General features: G+C 37.8%; 1 protein-coding gene across 1 annotated transcript in view; it reads right to left on the bottom strand.

Annotated features, from left to right (window-relative positions):
- The window catches only part of UBA2 (ubiquitin like modifier activating enzyme 2), a 31,449-nt gene extending 9,741 nt beyond the window's left edge, over positions 1–21,708 (bottom strand). Inside the window, exons 1-12 of the mRNA XM_068527855.1 lie at positions 21,515–21,708; positions 19,575–19,658; positions 18,607–18,677; positions 17,339–17,403; positions 15,843–15,943; positions 14,158–14,279; positions 8,652–8,719; positions 8,080–8,201; positions 4,432–4,531; positions 3,370–3,536; positions 1,532–1,625; positions 1,332–1,444 (exon numbers count right to left, since the gene is read on the bottom strand). Of these exons, the coding sequence (XP_068383956.1) occupies positions 1,332–1,444; positions 1,532–1,625; positions 3,370–3,536; positions 4,432–4,531; positions 8,080–8,201; positions 8,652–8,719; positions 14,158–14,279; positions 15,843–15,943; positions 17,339–17,403; positions 18,607–18,677; positions 19,575–19,658; positions 21,515–21,652 (1,245 nt within the window). The 5' untranslated portion in view covers positions 21,653–21,708. The remainder of the gene's footprint in view (positions 1–1,331; positions 1,445–1,531; positions 1,626–3,369; positions 3,537–4,431; positions 4,532–8,079; positions 8,202–8,651; positions 8,720–14,157; positions 14,280–15,842; positions 15,944–17,338; positions 17,404–18,606; positions 18,678–19,574; positions 19,659–21,514) is intronic.

The following is a 21,708-nucleotide window of genomic DNA, read 5'->3' as shown; positions in this document are numbered from 1 at the left end:
ACAGGCATTAAGTGCTAGGAACAGCCCTACTGTAGCCTCTCTCCACAATAAATACCAGGCATATACATTTGTACTGTCAGGGCTGGAAACAGGGTACAATGAGAGAACAGACTTATTTGATCCTGATCTTCACTGGGAAGGTAGAAATCAACAGTAATAAAAACAATTGCTAACACTACTAATACTCAGGCTAACACTATTATTAACCTATCCTGGCATTCATTTATAAATGCGAACAAATGAAGCCCGGACATATGGGTATCATTAGCCCAAGAGAAGAATAGAGATAAGAAAGCAAAGAAATGGAAAGGATGTTACAGAACAAAGTAGACACTTGTTCAGGCTGCTATAAAAAGGTAGAAATCAAAAAATATATAGTTCTTATAAATTAAAAACATTGACAACCAAAATAAAAATTTAAATAGAAAACTGAACCTAGATGGCAGACTGACCATATGAGTCTACATTCCCTCACCCTGAAATTTCATGGAAACAATAAAAGGTATTTTAAGAGTGCATTAATAATGTGGCACTGGGTGGCTTCCCTGGTGGCGCAGTGGTTAAGAATCTGCCTGCCAATGCAGGGGACACGGGTTCAAGCCCTGATCCTAAAGCCCATGCTCTGCAACAAGAGAGAAACCACCGCAATGAGAGGCCCACGCACTGCAATGAGTGACCCCCCCGCTCGCCGCAACTAGAGAAAGCCCGTGCACACAGCAACGAAGACCCAACGCAGCCATAAATAAATACAATTTTAAAAACTAAATAAATAAAATTAAAATAAACACAAAATCCTCTCTGAAGAAACACACCTTCAATAGGTCCTTAAAGAATTATCACAGATATAGTTTTAACAAATACTAATTGTTTTTTTTTAAAAATCATGTATCACATAAGCAAACAAAACACTATGAGATCTAGCAGATGACTGTAAACTCATCCATAAAGATTTCAGACATTAACATGACCAAATATAAGTTTAAAATAAAAAAGACTGACAAAAAATGACTGAAGAACAGGGGACTACAAAATAACCAAATGGAATTTTAAACCAGAGAACTCTTAGAATTGAAAAACAATTGAGAAAAGTTAATATAAGGACCCACACAAGGAGTTCTTCCAAGAAATCAGTAAAACTAGAAATGTTAGAAGCAAACTAGCTTCTGCAAATGTGACAAAAATAAGAGAAGCAAATGTGTTTTCCTTTTTGTTATAATTTCCAGGAAGCTTACTTAAACATGCAACTCACAAGGTAACTTGAATAATTATTTTCCATTGCTTTAAACCAATTTTATTGTTTTAATTTAAAAATTGCAAATAGAAACACTCACTGTTCTACACTGGTCTATTTTTCCTGATAAAATCTTCAATCCTTCCAATACTATCAACCCAGCAATCACTGCATTAGTAGTAGCGATAGCAGGAATAATGTTCCCTGCCATTGCTGGAAAAAAAAAAAAAAAAAGTTTAGCTGTTAAAAAAAAAAAACTTAGAATTTTAGATGATACAATTGAAGTACAAAAAAACTTACATTTGATATCAAATCTGCTCTTCATATTCATACTGAAAATATGCATCCTGAGGTTTGCAGCAGAGGTGACGAAATCCATTGCAGATGGGTCATCCTGCCAATAATTTAAACAATTTAACAAGTCTCCCCACAAATCTACTAATTTGGCTAGTATTTCTTTCAGAACAGCAGTTTCACACATTTATAACAAGTCAACTACAACAAGAGATGGCCTCTCTGGATGAGAAGGGGGCAGGGGCTCATCATCAGCTCCTGTGATCCAGGAATGCAGTCTTACCAAGAGCCAGCAGGTTCTAGGAATTCACTCCTGCTTAAACAAATGCACTGGAGACTAAGAGTATAGACCAGAATACCAATTGCATTTATTGATGGTGGCAATCCTTCCCTGGGTCCATCAGTCAACAATAAGGTTGTGTGACAAGTACAGAACCCAGGGAACACAGGCTGTTTTGAGAAAGCTATTTCATTGAAGCCTCAGAAACAGCTGAACTACTCCTTTTGGCTTTCCTTCTCCAAACTCCCTTCACGTACACCACAGTACTATATTGTTTCTTTTCAGATGTGGCAGGACAATAATTTTCCCTTTACAATTTCCGTTCTTCCTGAGACTATATCCTAGTCTCTCTAATTAGATTTCAGCAAGGTTTCCTGCTTTGAACTGAGAAGAAACTATCCTAGCCCATAATTCAGAAACACCAAAGTATAAAAGAAAAAGCATTGATAGGATGTGGGTTCTTTACATACTTATTTGGCTGGCTATGTAACCACAGGCAAATAAACCTCCCTGACCCAATATTCATTAATCTGTTAAATAGGAAAAATTATATAAACATCTTGTAAGGTTGTGGTGAAGATTAAATATTATTTAAGAGTATCCAACACAGTGTCCATCAGGTACTTCCCCAGGCAATTGGCTTATCACACCCATTAGTTACAGAGTTTACTCACAGAGGCTAACAATTCACAGTTCCAAGTTTTGTTATGTAGCCCCTGTGTATAGACGAAAACCTCCCAAACCACTAGTGTAACAGTAACAATGAAAAAAATTTTTTTAACAGTTTACTCCTTATAGCACAGAAACCCTAAAGACTAATGTTTACAAGACTCCCCCAAATCTAAATTTACCAGCTTTATTTCAGATGTCTGATTCAACCCGTCTCAAAATTTGCACATAAAGTTACCTTAGTTTTCTTAAACTGATCAAACTTTTCTCCTTATTTTAAAACTCACAGCAAATCTTTACCAATATATGAACATATAAACCTTATCAGATAAATCATTTACAACCATAGAAAATATTGACTAATTAAAAATAAGTAAACTCACCAAATCTCAAAACGTAACATTTAACTGCAAAACACTATTAAATATTGTTTTAACTTGTAAGAAAAATTACATCTCATTTTTGAATTGAGAAGTCTCTCAGACCTTTAAGAGTTAAAGGGCAATTTTATTACTTTCAAGGCCAAATTAGGCCTATGAGCTGTTGTCCCCAAAAGGATATTATGACTTCTATTAACAAATCTCTATTACGTAAGAAGTTCTCTTAAGCCTATTTGCTTAAGTCAGATAAACATTTTACTCCAGTAAAGTCACATTTATAAACCATGAACACATGAGAATCTAAAATGAGGTTTTATGATATTGTTTAAATTCACATATAGAAAATTCATAGTTCAATGTAGTAATTAGAGATGAAAACATCCAAACAAAAATCAACATGTCCTCAAAATCTGGTAGAATAAACAATATCCCCAAATTACTAAGTTCTGGTACAGCTCAAGAACTAAAATATACATTTGATATACAAGTAATTGCCACACATTTTCAAAACAAACCTTGTCCCATATAAGCTCAGCTCCATCTCCCTTTTCTGCTAAATGAACTCTCAAAGTTTCAATGCTCTTTGAAAAAAGACGTGCATAGCTCTTTACATCTAGAACTTGCTGGTCTCTCAGACCTAACTGGGGTTCATTTTGTTGATCTGATGCATTGGTTTCTTCTCCTAAAGAAAAAAATATTAGAAATTTCATTATTAACATCATTCCTCTACTCTGTTTAACAATTCAATACCTGACGATAAGAAAATCAAATAATATGAAACAAATTCCATTAAAGTAATTATCACTATGATACACTTATGTGTACAAGAAAATCGCCAACATTAATATGGGAAAGGTGCAAGACTGTCTCAGAACTTCATAGGAGATTACTGGAGGATTCAAGAATATAATGTAGATAAGATAATAAGCATTATGCCCAGAACACAGTTAGCACTCAATAAGTGGAAGCTATTAGAGCAATACTTGAATTGGGCCATAAAGTGAAGTATCCGTTACTGTAGATAACTGCAGAAAACTGCTCCAAACTGACATCCTAAGTCTCCTGGTACCTTTTCAGTTCCACTATGCTGAACACTGCTGTGCAAAACAAGCTGAGACACAATGTGTTGAAGGAGAGTGGGTAAGGAAGTAGTCACTACTACAATAGTTTTTCTTGCATATGTTCCTAAGTTAAAGGAACAACACTTTATGTCAGGGAAAATATGAAACAACTAAATGTTAACTGATAAGGGACTAGTTAAATAATACTGACTGAAAAGAGCAAGTCAGAGTATATAAATAGTATGATTCCATTTACGGAAAGTGCATATACAACTGCCTGCGTCTACGTGCACGGAGTTATCACCAAGACATTCCTCAAAACATTAATAGTAACTATTTCCCTAGGTGATGAGATTTCCAGTGATTTTCCTTCTTCATACTTTGTTGAACTGTCTGTCTGAATTTCTTACCATGGGTGTATACCACTGTATAACAAGAAATGACAGGGCTATTTAAAGATTTTAGGTTAGAGAATTTCCAATTTAGGTATCCCAAAGACAAAAATGTATCCTTTACCTTGACTTTGCACTTCAGCCCAATCCAATGGAACCGGAGGTTTCCTTTTCCGCCACAGTTTGTCCATTGTCAACAGATACCTGATATCATCTTTAAAAAGCTAAGATAGAAAGAAGGAAAGAAGGAAAGGAAGAAAGGTAAATTCCATGAACCCTACAGTCCCCATGCTGATAAAGTAAAACGAAATTTCCCTGCTGATTTATTTTAAACATTACACTATAAAATCTGATTTAAAGAACACATGTTACATACCAGTAGATGAACAATTCTCAAAGGGGCAGGGGGAGCTTAAACCTTTGTGTAAAAGGAAATTTTACACAAAACCCCTGTATGTGAAACAGTTAAAATCAGAGATGCTGATGAAAGCAGAGTAAGGGAACTCTGAACTGTGCTGACTGACGCTGTCCTCCCAAGTCACCTCCCCTAAATTAGCTCCTCAGATCAGTCGGAAGCACAATCATACCATTCAAGCGGACTAAGTGAATACACACCAACTCCACAAGAATTGAGGCTAAAGGTACCAGTTAGCAATATCTCCAAGTTTGTGGGTACATACCAATAAAGCACACACATTTAAAAAGGGCTCAAAAACAGAATTTAACCATCTGCAACATCTCTGAAATGTGCTCCCGCCCCCCCAAATAACCTCAAACACACAAAACAATTCCTATTTCGAAAATAAAAACATAAACATTACCACATGTAGACTGAGAGACCATCACATGAATCACACTTCCTATGTGGCAGAATTTCAGATGATTTTAATAGTTTTACCTTTTCCTTAGCTATATTTTCTATTGTTGACTGATTTATTCCACAGGTTTGTTGTATGTACCAGGTATGAATTTAGATGTGGCTAAGTTAAAAGAACTATTTCTATCAAAATATACTCAATTCAATAAATATTTATTAAGCATCCTTAATCTTTGAAAACCAGCCAAATATACAACTAATTAGAGTACAATTCAGTGTGAAAACCACACAGCTCTGAGTACTGTAAGTTTTTTTTAAAATTTATTTATTTATTCATTTATTTTTGGCTGTGTTGGGTCTTCATTGCTGTGCGTGGGCTTTCTCTAGTTGCGGTGAGTGGGAGCTACTCTTCGTTGTGGTGTGCAGGGTTCTCACTGCGGTGGCTTCTCTTGTTGCGGAGCACAGGCTCTAGGCGCTCGGGCTTCAGTAGTTGTGGCACATGAGCTCAGTAGTTGTGGCTCACGGGCTCCAGAGCGCAGGCTCAGTAGTTGTGGCGCATGGGCTTAGTTGCTCCACAGCATGTGGGACCTTTCCGGACCAGGGCTCGAACCCGTGTTCCCTGCATTGGCAGGCAGGTTCTTAACCACTGCGCCACCCAGGAAGTCCCTATCTTCACACTCCTGTCTCTTTCTATAAACCTATGAATCTCAACCAAATCCCTAGTCTAAACTGCTCTACTTACCTTGAACCATCTGTCATCTCTCTAATATCCCAGAGGAATCTCAAAATTAATTCTATCACCTTCCCCTCTTCCCCAACCCCCACACACACATCTATTTCTCACCCTACCTATCTCAGAGAACGGCACCTCTGTTCACCTGCTGCCCAGCAGGAAACCAGGTAGTATTATTCTTCATTCCTCACTTTATACATACAAAGTCCTGTTGAGTCTAACTTTTCCTCCACACTCCACTGGGAATGCAGATGGTTGTACTTCAGATTACTCTGGCATTGCACAACTCCAGAAGGCACTGTCCCATATTGGTTACAAGAGGAACACCAGGTCCTACAATAGTGCACTGCATACTTTCTATACCTTATAGACTACCCATTAATGGATTCCCACTGTCTTGGTATAACATCCTTATCGTGCCAGATCTAACCTCAGCTTACCTTTCCAGACCTCCTTCCACTCTCCCCTTTAATGGGAATTATTTCAGTTCTTCAACCTGAAACTTTCTTTCTATATGCTGCACACTCATCCCCACCCTTATTCTTTAAAGTCTTGAGTTGAAATGTCAAGACTTTGAAGAAGTCTTGACAGCCTCTGGACAGCCTCTTCTGAACCCTCATACTAGGTCTAATAATAATGTTTAATAATAAGTGGGGTTAAGTTTACTTATTATTAGAGGGTTCCAATGCATCAGAACTGAACGTCATAACAACCTGAACTTGAAATTCCTTGTTCAATGTTTGACTTCCCTTCTAGATGCTGAGCTCCCTCCCTAAAAAGAGCTGGGACCCTATTTTCTGTCTTTCACCACTAAATCCTCTGTACTTAAAGTGGCCCCTGGCACACAGCAGATGCTTAAAGTTACCTGTTGAACAACGGATTGGAGATGTACTTCAGATTATTCTGGCATTCAACTGTTGCTCAGGTTGGAATGGAAATAGGTATATGGATACTAGTTTGGAAAACACTGTCGATAACCATATCAGAGTTAAGTGCATTTGATTTTAAGTATAATCAAAATAAAAACCACTTTCTAAGGTAAAGGCTGTAATGAGGAAATAAATGCAGTAGGTTTAAGAAAGTCAACCTGTGACATGTATTGTCACTGAGGAAAGATGAAATAGAAGCTGGAGGGAGCAGTAGGCCATTTGCTTAGGACAACAGGACGTGTGCATGCCAGAAAGCAGACAGGAGGAGCCAGGAGACTCAAGATGCAGGGCAGAGAGAAAATACTATTTGAAGAAAAAGGTACAAGACGGAAAAATACCAGGTGGAAGCGTTAGCCTTTACTCAAAGGGATTTCTCTCAAACAGAAAAGAGCTAATAAGAACCTACTGTATAGCACAGGGAACTCAGTACTCTGTAATGACCTATATGGAAAAAGAATCTTGAAATATATGTATAACTGACTCACTTTGCTGCACACCTGAAACTAACACAACATTGTAAATCAACTATATTCCAATTAAAAAAATTTTTTTTTAATAAAAAAAATAAAATAAAAAAGAAGCAGGGAAAAGAGAAAGAGTTTGCGGTGAAGTGGGACCTTCTCTTAACAGGTAAATTATGTCCAATGGCTTCAAACCTGTTAATATATCCTTAAGGTCATCTGCCTAATAAGGTCATATTAGGCAGTTTAAGACAAGTTGAGAAAGCTTCAAGTGCCTATTATGATAAACTTGCTAGGCAATGAAGGTAGGAGAAATAAAAAGACTTTTAAAACGCAGATCTGAGGGCCTAGCTGAGCCATAATTAGGTAGACCTAATTAAAGCAATCTTACAGATTTCTCTAAAAATACTGAGCAAACAATATATAAAATGAAGAGGAATTCACCCAAGAACACAGGCTTAGGGATTCAAGAGCAATTTAGAACATGTCAACCAAACTCTCAATAGAAGATTTGAGCGGCAAAGGGATATAAGACGAGAAACAGCAGGAACCAAAAGTCAGTTATACAAAGAAAATCAAGAAGTTCAGTGAAAGTGAGGGATGGAAAGACAACCAAGAGTGAATAAGCAAGCCTCTGTATTTTACCTTCTATAAAGATGCTATACTGATTTAGTATTGATGTTAAAATTTCAAACCTGTTTATCCCACCTGCATCAATGAATTCACTAAGACAGCAGTAGGCATAAAAAGTGTAATTCAATCATGCACTAGTTTAAAACAAACAGAGTAACAAAAATCTATCCACAATTATAAAAAAAAAAGAAAACCTAACCTTGGTAAAAAGTTTAACTGGATCATATCCAGTTGATTTAGCCCATTCCTTGGTGGAAATACGTTTAATGTCACCATCTTCATTAGATGCTCTGGCTCTGGCTTCAGCTTCCATTGGTTCCCCTACAAAACAAACACCATTTTATTTTCAACTGTAATTAGTGTAGAACTAAGCTCTCATCTACCTTTAGGGGAAAAAAGAGTCACCCATGGAGGGCACCCGCATCTGACGCATTCTGAGTTCAAGGAGACAGAATTATAACATGCTCGTCACCATCTTTTTCTACCTCAGTGTCTGAAGGCCATATGTAGAGCAGGTCCAAGTACAGACCTATAATCAGATCTGGGAACAACTCCTGCCTCTATTTACTAGATTTGTGAAACTTCCCTGCACCATGTTTCCTCCCAAGAAAAATGGCAGTACCCATTTTTAAAAACACACCTTAAACACATAATATATTATCTAGCACATAACAGCAATTATTTCCCCCCGCCTTAAGCTATCAATATTAAATTAGCAAAATAAAGATAGTGCTCACCAATAAGAAAATATATCCCAACTAGTTTACTCACAGGAAGCTTCAGGGTCAGCTCTGTCAGGAGACACTTCTTGATCAGCATCTTCTTCCCCAAACAACTGGCTATAATTTAAGAGTAGTAAATATTTATGTACAACAAAATACTCTGAACAAAGGTTAACTTTTCCTACTTTCCTCAAACAACTAATTTAGTTATCTCAAATCTTTAGTAGGGCTGAAAAATAAACAATTGACAAATTATGCTCCATAAACTTAAAAGTATTAAAACAATCTGTTTAAAACAGCTTGCAGGGACTTCCCTGGTGGCACGGTGGTTAAGAATCCGCCTGCCAATGCAGGGGACACGGGTTTGAGCCTTGGTCTGGGAAGATCCCACATGCTGCAGAGCAACTAAGCTCGTGCGTCCACACTACTGAGCCTGTGCTCTAGAGCCCACGAGCCACAACTACTGAGCCCGTGTGCCACAACTACTGAAGCCCACGTGCCTAGAGCCCATGCTCTGTCAGAAGAGAAGCTACTGCAATGAGAAGCCCACGCACCACAACAAAGAGTAGCCCCGCTTGCCACAACTAGAGAAAGCCTGCACGCAGCAACGAAGACCCAACGCATCCAAAACTAACTAAAAAAAAAAAAAAGACAAAAAACAGCTTGCATCCCTCATTTCAACCACAACACAGACAAGGCTAAATTTTAGTAGACCTAGATTCATTTCTGCCAGCTAGGCTCTGCAAATTCCTATGTTAAAATCTTTGATCAAGAGACAGGTGAGCGGCTTTTACATTCCAACATGGATAATATTCCACTGCCAGAATAATAATTGTGAAGTATACCTGCAGCTAGCTGTTAAACAAATACTGACACACCTATTATGTGCGAGGCACTGGTCTAGGTGCTGGGAACTCAGCAGTGAATAAGACGGTTTTCTTTTATAAGAAATAACATAAAAGTATTAAGCTGAAATTCTCTTTCGTTAAGCAAGTTATCCTAAGAATTGTTTAATAACTTTCTAACCATTCCTCAAGCACATAACTTAAGCTATCTAAAAAGCTATCTTTTTTTTTTTTGGCTGCAACACGCGGAACTTCCCCGACCAGGGATCGAACCTGTGCCCCCTGCATCGGAAGTACGGAGTCTTAACCACTGGACCACCAGGGAAGTCCGATAATAAAGCTATCTTAAAGAAATCCTTTGTACAGTAAAAATCTCAAACATCCTGATACACTTTACAAGAAAATGGCCATTTGTTTCCCACATTGGTTGTGCCCCAAAATACAGCCCCACAATGGCACGTAAGAGTTCCTATCGACTTACTTCCTCTCCAGACTTAATGTTCTGCCAAACTAGCAAGTGTAAAATAGTATGTTACTGTGGCTTTATTCGTGATTTTGCAAGTCAATCATAAAGTTAAACACTATCTTCATTTGCTTATTGCCTATCTGGGTTTCCCTTTAAGTGAAAAAATGTATGTTAGCATTATTTTGTCAGGTTGTCTTTTTCTTATTGATTCCAGGAATATACTCCAGATCACAGTTTTAGTCGCTTATATGTTACAGCTATTTCATCCCATATAACAGCTTATTATTTATACATCATTTAATGTCTCTTGACAAGACACTAAATGAATTTGAATGTATCAATCCTTTATTTTATAATTAGCACTTTTGTATCTTGAGAAATTGTTCCTTAACCCCAAAGATAAAGATTTTCTCCTATATTAGAAAATTTTAAAGTTTTGTCTTTCACATCTGAATAATTAATCCACTTGGACTTAATTTCTATATATTGTTAATTTACACATATCCTTTGAAGTAGAGAATGCAATTTTTTTCCACATTGGTAGTGAACTGCCTTCCCTTTTATTTAGTCCCTTCTTTCATCTGGGATCTACTGTGCAACCTCAGTTACAGTCTGTTTTTCTATCCCTGCACCAGCAACTCACTAAACTATTTTTACCTTATATTAAATCTTGAAATCTGTTAGAGCAAGTCACCTCAACTTACTCTTCTCCAAGAATGTTTTGGTTCCACTTAGGCTTTATTCTTCCATATAAATTTTAGAATCAGCTGAACAAGTTCTAATAAAATCCCCAATGAGATTTTAATTAGAATTGCATTGAACCATATCAATATTTTATATACACAAATTAGTATAAATATATTTTTTGCTCTGTCAGCTAAGAGGGCCTAAAAGAAATGGCACCCCAGAACTATGCCTAAGCACTTGCATCTTGGTTCCTAGTATCATTCTTCAATTAAAGGAACCAGGGCTCCTTGAAGAAATGTCTAATTCTAGGGCTGAAGCAGGAAACATGCAAGATGAGCGTGGAGCATCTTGTAGTACCAGAAAGTAAGGAATTGCTCCAAAAAAACCTCACACATTGATGGCAGTATATCAAAGAGCACAAAGCCAACTGAAGAGCTCCCAGTGGCCAAAGCTGGAACAATTTGAGCAACAAAATAAAACAGTATTAGATTATAACCGAAACTATATTCAATATCAATGAGTCCACACTGATATCAATAAATGGGTGAGAAGAGACAGGACAATATAGAAAGGGGAGGGAGTAACTTTACAGTGGAGAAAACAGACAAACACTACCTTAAAGTAATCAAGGCCCACATTAATAGTCATAAATCATGTTGATAACACGTACCCTTCATATGATATGATGAAAATGGCACTTTACCTCTGTGGTCTTTCTCCCAAAAATCCATAACCACAGTATTATCAAGAGAAAAACATCAGACAAATTCCGACAGTGGGGCATCCTAAAAAATACCTGACCAGGGACTTCCCTGGTAGTGCAGTGGTTAAGAATCTGCCTGCCAATCAATGCAAGGGGACACAGGTTCAATCCCTGGTCCGGGAAGATCCCACGTGCTGTGGAGCAACTAAGCCCGTGTGCCACAACTACTGAGCCTGCGCCCTAGAGCCTGTGCACCGCAACTACTGAGCCTGCGTGTCTAGAGCCCGTGCTCCACAACGAGAAGCCACCGCAATGAGAAGCCTGTGCACCACAACAAAGAGTAGCACCCACTCGCCGCAACTAGAGAAAGCCCGCACGCAGCAACGAAGACCCAATGCAGCCAAAAAAAAAAACCTGACCAGTACTCTTCAAAACTAACAAGGTCATCAAAAACAAGGAAAGCCTTAAGAAACTGTCACAGCCCCCTTAAGGTGGGCCTAAAGACAAAACTAACTATAATGGGGTATCCTGGAACAGAAAAAACACATTGGGCAAAAACCAAGGAGATTTAAATAAACTATGGACTTTAGTTAATAAATAATGTATCAATATTGGCTCATTGTTATGTATGTATCATACTAAGATGTTAATAACAGAGGAAACTGGGTGTGGGAACTCTGTGCTATCTTCTCAATTGTTCTGTAAATCTGAAGCTGTTCTAAAAAGTCTATTAAAAAAGAAAAAAAATTGTGTGCCAAGTAAATAAAGCTTGCAAGTGTATTTCTTGTGAAATTTTGTTGTTACACCATTATATGTTTACTTTTCTGAGTGATTTATACCTTAATCAAAAAATAAGGAAAACTAATGTTTGCTGTAGATTTCTAGAAAATATTTTTTATGAGGTTGATAGTTCTCTTCCTAGTTTACTAAGAATTTTTGTCATGAAAAGGTGTTTGCTAAATTTTACCAAATGCTTTTTCGACACCTATGAAGATTATATAGTTTCTCATTAAATTCTTAATGAAGTAAATGCCATTTATAGATTTTTCTAGTGTTAAACTATGCTTGCATTCCTGGAATAAATACAGCTTGGTTATGGTATACTTTTTGTTTTATACCATTCTAGATTTGTATGCTAATGTTTTGCATAGGATTTTTTCATCTACATTTATGAATGAGAATGTCTCACAATTTTCCTCTTATAACGGCCTTAACTGTTTTGTTTTGTTTTTTATATAATGTATGTAGGACATCCCTGGCGGCACAGTGGTTAAGAATCCTCCTGCCAATGCAGGGGACACGGGTTCGAGTCCTGGTCCAGAAAGATCCCACATGCCACAGATCCAGGAAGCCTGTGCACAACTACTGAGCCTGCGCTCTAGAGCCCACGAGCCGCAACTACTGAGCCTGTGCTCTAGAGCCCACGAGCCACAACTACCGAGCCTGCAAGCCACAACCACTAAAGCCCGCGTGCCTAGAGCCCGTGTTCCGCAACAAGAGAAGCCACTGCAATGAGAAGACCCCACACCACAACAAGGAGCAGCCCCCGCTCACCGCAACTAGAGAAAGCCTGCGCACAGCAACGAAGACCCAATGCAGCCAAAAGTAAATAAATAAGTATATAAATAACAAAATGCCCTCTCTTAAAAAAAAAAAAAGGTTATTTACTTATTCATGCATGCATGCATGCAGTGCCTGGTCTTAGTTGCGGCATGCGGACTCTTAGTTGCAGCATGCTTGCGGGATCTAGTTCCCTGACCCAGGATCGAACCTGGGCCCCCTGCATTAGGAGCACAGAGTCTTACCCACTGGACCACCAGAGAAGTCCCCAGCCTTAACTGGTTTTGCTATCAAAGATATGATAGCCCCAAAACATGAAGTATTCCATTGTTTAAAAAAAATTTCTGAGACTTTATATAAGATTAGAATGATATATTCCTTGCAAATTTAGTGGAAATCACCTATAAATTCACATAGGTTTGGTGCATCAGTCAGAGGAATTTAACCCACTGATTAAATTTCCCTAGGGAGCCTTCTATTTCTTTTTGAGTCATTTTCTAAGTTTTTAAAATGAATTTATCCAATCATTAAGTTTTTTAAATGTACTGACATAGGGACTTCCCTGGTGGTCTAGTGCTTAAGCATCCACCTTCCAATGCAGGGGATGCGGGTTCCACCCTTGGTCAGGGAACTAAGCCCGCACGCAGCCTGAGTATGCGGGCCACAACTAGAGAGCCTGCATGCCACAGCAGAGGATCCTGCGTGCCGCAACAAAGACCCAACGCAGCTGGGGGTGGGGGTGGGGGGGATATGTACTGGCATAATCTTTTATCATCCCATTTTTTCCCCTTATTATTCTAATCTGTGTTGAGATTATATTCCCCACTTAGTTATCTATCCCCCTCTCCTTTTTATGATCAAACTTGCCAATTTATTTTTTGCTCTTACCTCAATTATATCGTTCCTTCTAATTTTTTTGACTTTGTTGTTCTTTTTCTAACATAAGTTGGATCCTTTGCTCATTAATGTTCACCTCTCTTCATGTGTGTAAGCCTGTATCTTTTCTTCCAACTACCACATTCAATGTATCCTACAAGTTCCACATGTAGTATTTTCAGTATTTTTACAAAGTATTTTCAACTTCCATTATTTCTTTTTTAACCAATGAGTTACTTCTAAGTATGTTTTAGTATTTCCAAATACATAGATTTGTATTCATTTAGTTACATGCCTGTCTCCAGTCAGACTAAGCTTCATCATCATAAGTACAATTTCTCCAAGGTATTCAAATAAAAATGACCCCACTGTCCATGATCAGTACTAAAAATATGCCCAGAAACATATATACTCTTACTTGAACAAATATTTTGCCCAAACGATGCAATGAATAGGTTCTGAAGGTGTGTTACGAATTGTACAGCCAGGAAAAGTTCTCTGGGTTGGTTTGGGATGACATTCGTAACACTCAGTCACACCCTGCAAAGTCAGGATATGAGAAAAACATTTATCCCATTATGGTGGTTTCTCAATATTGTAATATAATCATAAACATTTCATTCCTTCATCTATATTCCAACTGTCAAGAAAATTTTAAAATATTAGTAACTCCAAAATCCTTACTTTACAGATAAGGAACTACAACGTAAAAGTTAATTGAATCTACCAGAGTCACAGCTAAGACTAAGCCAGGACTTCTCTGATTCCTGGCCCGGTGAGGAGAAACTACAAGTTTACCTTGATCACACTAAACAGACAGGGAAAACTACTAGAAAGACAAATAACAACTTTCCAACCAATTATCTCTCAAATTTGTGAAACTCAGTTATTTAAATATTATTTATAGATTTACCTTATAAGCTCCTGAAGATTAAGTGAATTTAAAGCATTAATTTCCAGAGCTATCCAGATACATGGAAAAATCCTAAGTATTGCCAAACCAAATACTCTTCATTTCGTTGCTAAAGGGTTATGTTTAAAGTTATACTGTAAGGAATCCTTGAAAGAAGTCCACGGCACCTGAGATAATTTTCTAAAACTTAGAATGAGTATTCTTTATCTTGGCAATTCTCAATCTCAGTCTTAACACATACTAGTGTCTCAGGATCATGGTAATGAACAATGTGTTTCTAATAATGGTTAAAGACCCCAAACCTGCAAATAATATTTTAATATAAATTGCAGCAGATCCAGTGTTTTCTCCATAATGCCATTTCTGGTGTCCTTCCAATATGCTTTCTTGGGGGCAGCCATATGGCAAGCAGTCACCCCTCATAAACTGATATTTATAAGTCTTTGTAGAATGATATAAATTAAGCTTTCGAAGAGTAATATTAAACAGTAAAAACAACTGAAGCACGGCCACAATCTTCAGTATGGAAAAACTGCCAAAGAGCAGACAAAAATACCAAATTTCAAGTAGAGTGTAATTCCTTTTAGTTTCAAAACCTGCTAAATGATTCTTCGAATGTATCTATGTTTAATTTCTTAAAAGAATTCAAAGAAAAAAGATTTGAGCAGCAAATGAATAACAATGCTGAGACTGTATAAAACTGGGTTGTGAACACACATGTATTTGTTCTTATTCTCTAGTTTTATCTAAATATTTGAAATATCAATACTTTACAAATACTCCAAAGTTTTTTTTCAAAGTACTCTTCAGATCTATAAATCCAGACTTTAGACAAGTAACTTTTTAGAAGGCTGGTTTACCATATATCAACTACAACATGACATGTAGTCTCATGGCTACCAAGAATTTAAAAAGGCAAGTTTATTATGCTTGCCAGCCTAAGGATTTTAATATATAAGCTACATGAAACAAAGTAGCACAGAGCTAAAAGATCTTTGCCTGTACTCTTTTTGGTACCTTTATAGCATCTAAGTTTTATAGGAGCACAAAATAATCCTTACATCCTGGATGCTGACAAGCCCATGTCATATATATCCAAAGTTTACTTCTTCCCTCCTTAAGTTCCCAAATAAATATGTGGGAAGCAAAAAACAAACCAAACCAAACCAAACCAAAAAAAAGTACTTTACCTTTTTGATAGTGGTTACTTGTCCAAGATAACCAGCAGTTCCACTCTCAATAAGAGGGACATCAGCTGCTAGACACATTCTATTAACATGGTTTCGGGCAGCTGGAAGAAAAATACTAGTTAACAGGAGTTTACAAAAAAAAAGAAAAAAAGAAAAAAGAAATTATGTAGTTACCTTTAATTAGGATGAAATTTACCCAAACCATTTTTTATTGTTTTTATTTCATGTACAACTTTCTTATAGCTATGACCAGAGTAATACAACTGTTATAGACATTTAAGAGACATTCAACAGCAAAATTTCAAAGATAAGAAATTTATATCACAAATTTACTGTAGGAGAAGCACCCCTATATATTACTTTTTAATACCAAAGTGCCATCTTCCTCTTCTATTGCTGTACCTACTTCTATTAAATATGGCTAAAACATTGTTTCAATGTTTTCCAACCCCTTAACTTGCTCTTATTCCAATAAAATTATCAGGTAATACATGGAAGTAAATGGAGAAATGTGGAGTATCAACTTTGGAACTATTTATCTTTTTTTTTTTTTTTTTTTTTTGCTGCACAGCATGCAGGGTATTAGTTCCCTGACCAAGGATCAAACCCACGCCACCTCAGTAGAAGCTCAGAGTCTCAACCACTGGACCACCAGGGAAGTCCCAACGTGGAACTATTAAGGCAGTTTAAGGTGAGGGGAAAAAAGATGAGTCTGGTTAAAAGAGTTATCCTCTTTCTCATGCTACTTTGTATGTTTTCTCTTTTGATATTTCTGGCCCCAAATTGTTACAAACTCATTTGACAGATGTACTTTTACATGTGGAAGTAGTTACAGAAAGAGTATTAAGTATTTTCACCCCACATTCCAGACACAAAGATTTGTTAACAATAACTGGCTATATGATACTTGATTATATGAAATATCACCAACTTGTGTAAAGTTTAAATGGTCCAAAATGTGTACACGTAATAGGATCCAATCTGATACATTACAGCACCAGATATACCCAAAATAATTCAAGAGCCATGACTTCTATGCTACCTTTGACATCCTGTTGCCTTACTCTCAAAACAGTGGTTTTCAGCCATAATTGCCCTTTAGATCATCTGGGGAACTGTGAAAAAATATGATCTTTAGGTCCCATTTAGAGTTTGACTCAATTGGTTTTGGGTGAAATTTGGGCACTGATATTTCTTAGATCTCCACATACACGAAGGAAGTCACACTGTGCTTAAGTGCTGGGATAATCTGAAACAAATATACATGCACGCAACCTACGCATCATCCTCTTTAATGATTTTAACTTCCCCTATATTCACACTAGTTCTAGTTAAAATTACAATCAATTGGCAAGCTTTAAACCTGATCTTACTTCCCTTTAGGTCTTTTAAGTTCTAACTCATAAGGAAATATTTTAATTAACACTAATTGTGTAAACAACCTTGTTATGGAGGAAGGGAAATACTTAGAATTAAAAGTATTAAAATAATCTCACCTCTGTTATCTAAAGCATTCATAACCAATATAAATTGTCGAAAAAATTCCACATTATAGTCAGGGCTACAAAGTAAAACAACAACAAAAAAAAAAGGTCACCAAAACAACCGGCCTTACACATGAGCTTCACAGTATAATACAGGGTCCTAAAAAGCACATTAAAGTAATAAAAGTACAAAAATAACTGATATTAGGGGTCTCTACAATATAGATAGGTTTGATTTTTCCCCAAACACGATAAACAAATTTAAACCACACATCCGTTTTGGCCAGCTACCTCGGGCACAGAGCAGAATCTCAAACTGGCATGACTTCGAGAGTCCCACCAGGCCTTCTTGGGGCAGCAAGTGCCTGGGAACATACAAAGAATACATTCCCAGGATCTGCCTGGCCTGTAGCTTCACCTCACATGGTCAGGATCAGGCAGGGTTCAGGCCCCTAGGGTCCCTGCTTTTAGCAGCACTGGGAAAGCAACACAGGGTAAGGAGGTTGTAGGGCTACAGGCAAGCTTGTAGAGCAAACATCCAGAGAATGAAAAGGAAGCTGGAAACACAAATTCCCTGAGAAAGCCTAAGACTTTCTCTAATCCAGGCCTCAAACAAGAACTCATTATTTTTAAAACCACTTACTTGTGGACAACAACGATACATAAAGGACATTTAGACGCAGGGTTCCTTTGCCCCAACGCCTCCACAATTATATTTTTACTCTATCTTTACTGAGATCAGAGTATATTTATGTACCACCAAAACTACTGCCCCATCACAATTCCCAGTGTTATGTTACAGAAGTCACAGTCCTAATAAACAAATTATTTTGAGAGGGAACCTTTTAAACTGAAAAAGGCCACAGCTGAAATCTATCAGAATGAGAGCAATATATTTAGAAAAGTCTGAATCATCATGTATATTGATTTCTTACAGTTTAGAATACCTCTTTATTTAAAACAATATAAGGTCCTTTTAGGTTTCCAAGTAACTTATTTATTGAAAGTATTAAAGTAAATGACCTCTTTTCTAAATCATTCAAATTATATATATATATATACATATATATATACACACACATATATATATGAACTGTTAAAAGAATGTCACTTACGTGGACACAACCTACTACATTTTAATAATTCTAGAAAAATCATTTTTAAATAAGCAGAATGACTCTGAGTTCATATATTCAGCTAATAAAAGTATCTTATACTTTAAAGGTTTAATTAAAAATTCACAGCAAACACAATTTTGCAACATAATAATTAGAGCATACTTCATGATGCTGTCATGGTAGGCTATGATATTAGCTTTCGGGTAAAACTGCAGTACACTTTCTTTGGCAACCTGGAAAAACAAACAACACTAAATTACTAATTTACTAAATTACTACAACATTTCTATCTGAATATGAGATCTATCTATGGCAGACAATAGTTATTTCACCTATTTATATACACTTGTACATGAATGGCAAGCTTCAGCAAAAATATCAAATGCAGTAACCAAGTGTCATTCAACAAATATTTACTAAGCATCTTCCATATATCAGAAACTGTATACGGCACTTGGTGAGCAAAAGTGACATTAATCAAACAACCATCCAGATAAATTTAACTACAAACTATGATAAATGATACATAGAAAAAGTAGAGGCTGTAATGAGTGGAAGATATGATTTAGTCTAAGAGATTTAGGAAAGCACCCCTAGAGAAAATTTGAAAAATGAAAAGGAGAAAAGAGTGAAAGTTTGCCCAAAAAGCTGGGAGAAAAGCAAAGAGAAAGATGTTTTAAAACCTTGAATCAAGATGGGACATTCAAGGAACTAAAGAAAGATCAGGATGGCTAAAACCTCAGGGGAGGCTGTCTTCTTCTAAAGGGAACAATGGCATAAGCTGTAGCTTCTCTTGCCCACAAATACAGGAGCAGCCAAGCTCCAGGGAATGTAGGAACACAAGGCTCATTCTAAGTGAACGATCAGAAATTTAAGAAGGGGACACCATTTACAGGATTGGGTAGAGCACTTTTATTTCCTCTGTAGATAAGAAAGGATGGCACAGTCTTCTGTCCTTTTCTAGAGATCTTCTTATTCTTCATAATTCCTCAGCTAAAAAGAGATGGCTTCCCCCATATTCTCCCTCCTACTAGAGAGTCCAAATTAACCTAATACCATAAATGGAAGATCCACCAAAGGGCAGAAATATAAATGAATAAATAGAAATGATATGAGAAATACAAAGTTACCTGGGCCTTTGATCTTCCAACATGTTTCTTTTGAAACAAAAACTGCCTGTTGAGGTTGCTGACATCAATAGTATCCAGATCAATCTACAAATGCATAAACCCCAGATAAATCACAAATTTCCTGGTATGTTTGAGCAATATGTATCACTATCCTCAGCATCCATAACCCAGAACTTTTGATATTTGCTACGTTAGTGGAGAAAATGCTTTTTGACCAATATACTAAAGTTGTTAAATTGATAAAAATAATTTAATGCGTATTAAAACAAGATTTAATTTCAGAGACACCTTTCTCAAAAATATTTTAGAAAGGATGCTTTTTTTGTTCATTTGTTTAATCATACTGGCAAACATGTTAGGAAATTCCTTAGACGACAAAATGATGCTGAAAATGCATTATATTTCCATCACTTCTCTATCAATCTGATTACTCTTTCAAATCCAACATAATAGATTTAACTGTGCCCTGTTCTTTTTCTTAAATAATACTTGGCAAATAGATTTATTGAATTTTTGCTGCTTTCTTTAATTCAACAGTCTTTACCCACACACAATTTCATTTACAATCATTACTTGAGGGCTGTGGAGGGAAACTTCTACACAAGGTTAGAAGTCTCACGTTTTAAGTCTTATCTAACTGCTGCTTCAAAATAAATATGAGAAGAAATAATTATAACTAAAACCATTTTCACTCCATTTCAATAAATTTACATGAAGAGTAATCAAATGTTCTAACTGTGAAACACCCTAATGGTTTTGGTGAAAATCACCAAAACATATAATCACCTAACATTTTTTATCTGTGCTTTCTAAATTTACTACAAAAATTAAACCAAATAAAAAAGGATCAGCATTTATTTTTCAGGGGCCCCAATTCACTGTCTTGTCTATTACAAAATGATCCTTTTGAAGAAGTATCAGTAGGTATTAGCTATGCCACATTCATATTTGGGATACAGAACTGAATGGAAAGACTAACCCCATAAAAACCAATGGAAAATGCGTAAATGCTTTTCCCCCCAGTCACTCATTTATTAGTTCAGTCGGCCACCTCTACTTTTTTTTTTTAATTCCATGTTTCCACTACACCTTAAGATGCTATAAACTCACATCCAAATTTCAGGTTACAACTCCAATCTCTAAAGAGTTTACATTAACAGAAATGACTTGACTCAGAATTACAGTAGCTTCCCGTCACTGTACAGCAATGCAAAAGTTAAAATCCTAACCAATACCTTTAACGAAATAATCTACGGTGATAACAATGACAGTCACGCAGATTGTACCCAGAAGAGAGGGGCGCGAGCCACAAAGGAGTTCTAGCTAAGTTACTAAACCCCACCGTACCTCACTTTTCCTCTTATCTGTTAAAAATAAAATGGGATGAAGACAGGGTTTACAAGCCTATGATGGTAGCGAAGATTAAGTGCGTTAAGGCGAGTAAACCGCGCAGGACAGCGCCGGGCTCGGGACAAGCGCTCAGTAGGTCCTGGTTGTTACCACTGCCATCCTCTGCTCTGCATATTATCTTAGTTAAGGGGGACTTCGAATTGAACACTCACAACATCCCCAAGGGACTCGAGACAATCCTCTCCTGCCTCCGGTTAAAGCTGGGGAACTGCTCTGAAGCGAAGACACGAGGACTCTTCCACACCCCAGAGCCGCCACAAATTGGCGCTGCCTGGGAGGCGGGGGACGGCTCTTCGCGGGACGCCCGGAAGACCCGGGCCCTTGGCCTCCTCAGCGTGCGGAGCGGGCCCGGCGTGCAGCGGCGCCCGCCCCGTAGCCGCCGAAGAGCTCCCTCTAGGCGGGCAGCGACGACCCCAGGGCCTCTTGGTCCGCCCCCGCACCCACAGCTCAGGTCCGGACCTCCGGGCCCCGATCCCCCGGCCCCGGCTCCACGGCCCGCCATTCAGCCCGCGCGCACGCCTGGCCCTCACCAGGTCGATGTGGGAGAAGCCGGTGAGCACGAGGTTTTTGAGGAGCTCGCAGCCGATGCCGCCGGCGCCCACCACCAGGACCCGGCCCCCGGCCACCGCCTCGGCCAGCTCCCGCGGCAGCCCCCGCGACAGTGCCATGGCGGGACAACCACGAGCCTCGGCGCAGGCGGAGGCGGGAGAACTGAGCCGCGGCC

The sequence above is a fragment of the Eschrichtius robustus genome, chromosome 19, assembly GCF_028021215.1.
Source record: "Eschrichtius robustus isolate mEscRob2 chromosome 19, mEscRob2.pri, whole genome shotgun sequence".
NCBI classification, from domain to species: Eukaryota; Metazoa; Chordata; class Mammalia; order Artiodactyla; family Eschrichtiidae; genus Eschrichtius; species Eschrichtius robustus.
This window is presented reverse-complemented; position numbering and strand designations above follow the sequence as displayed.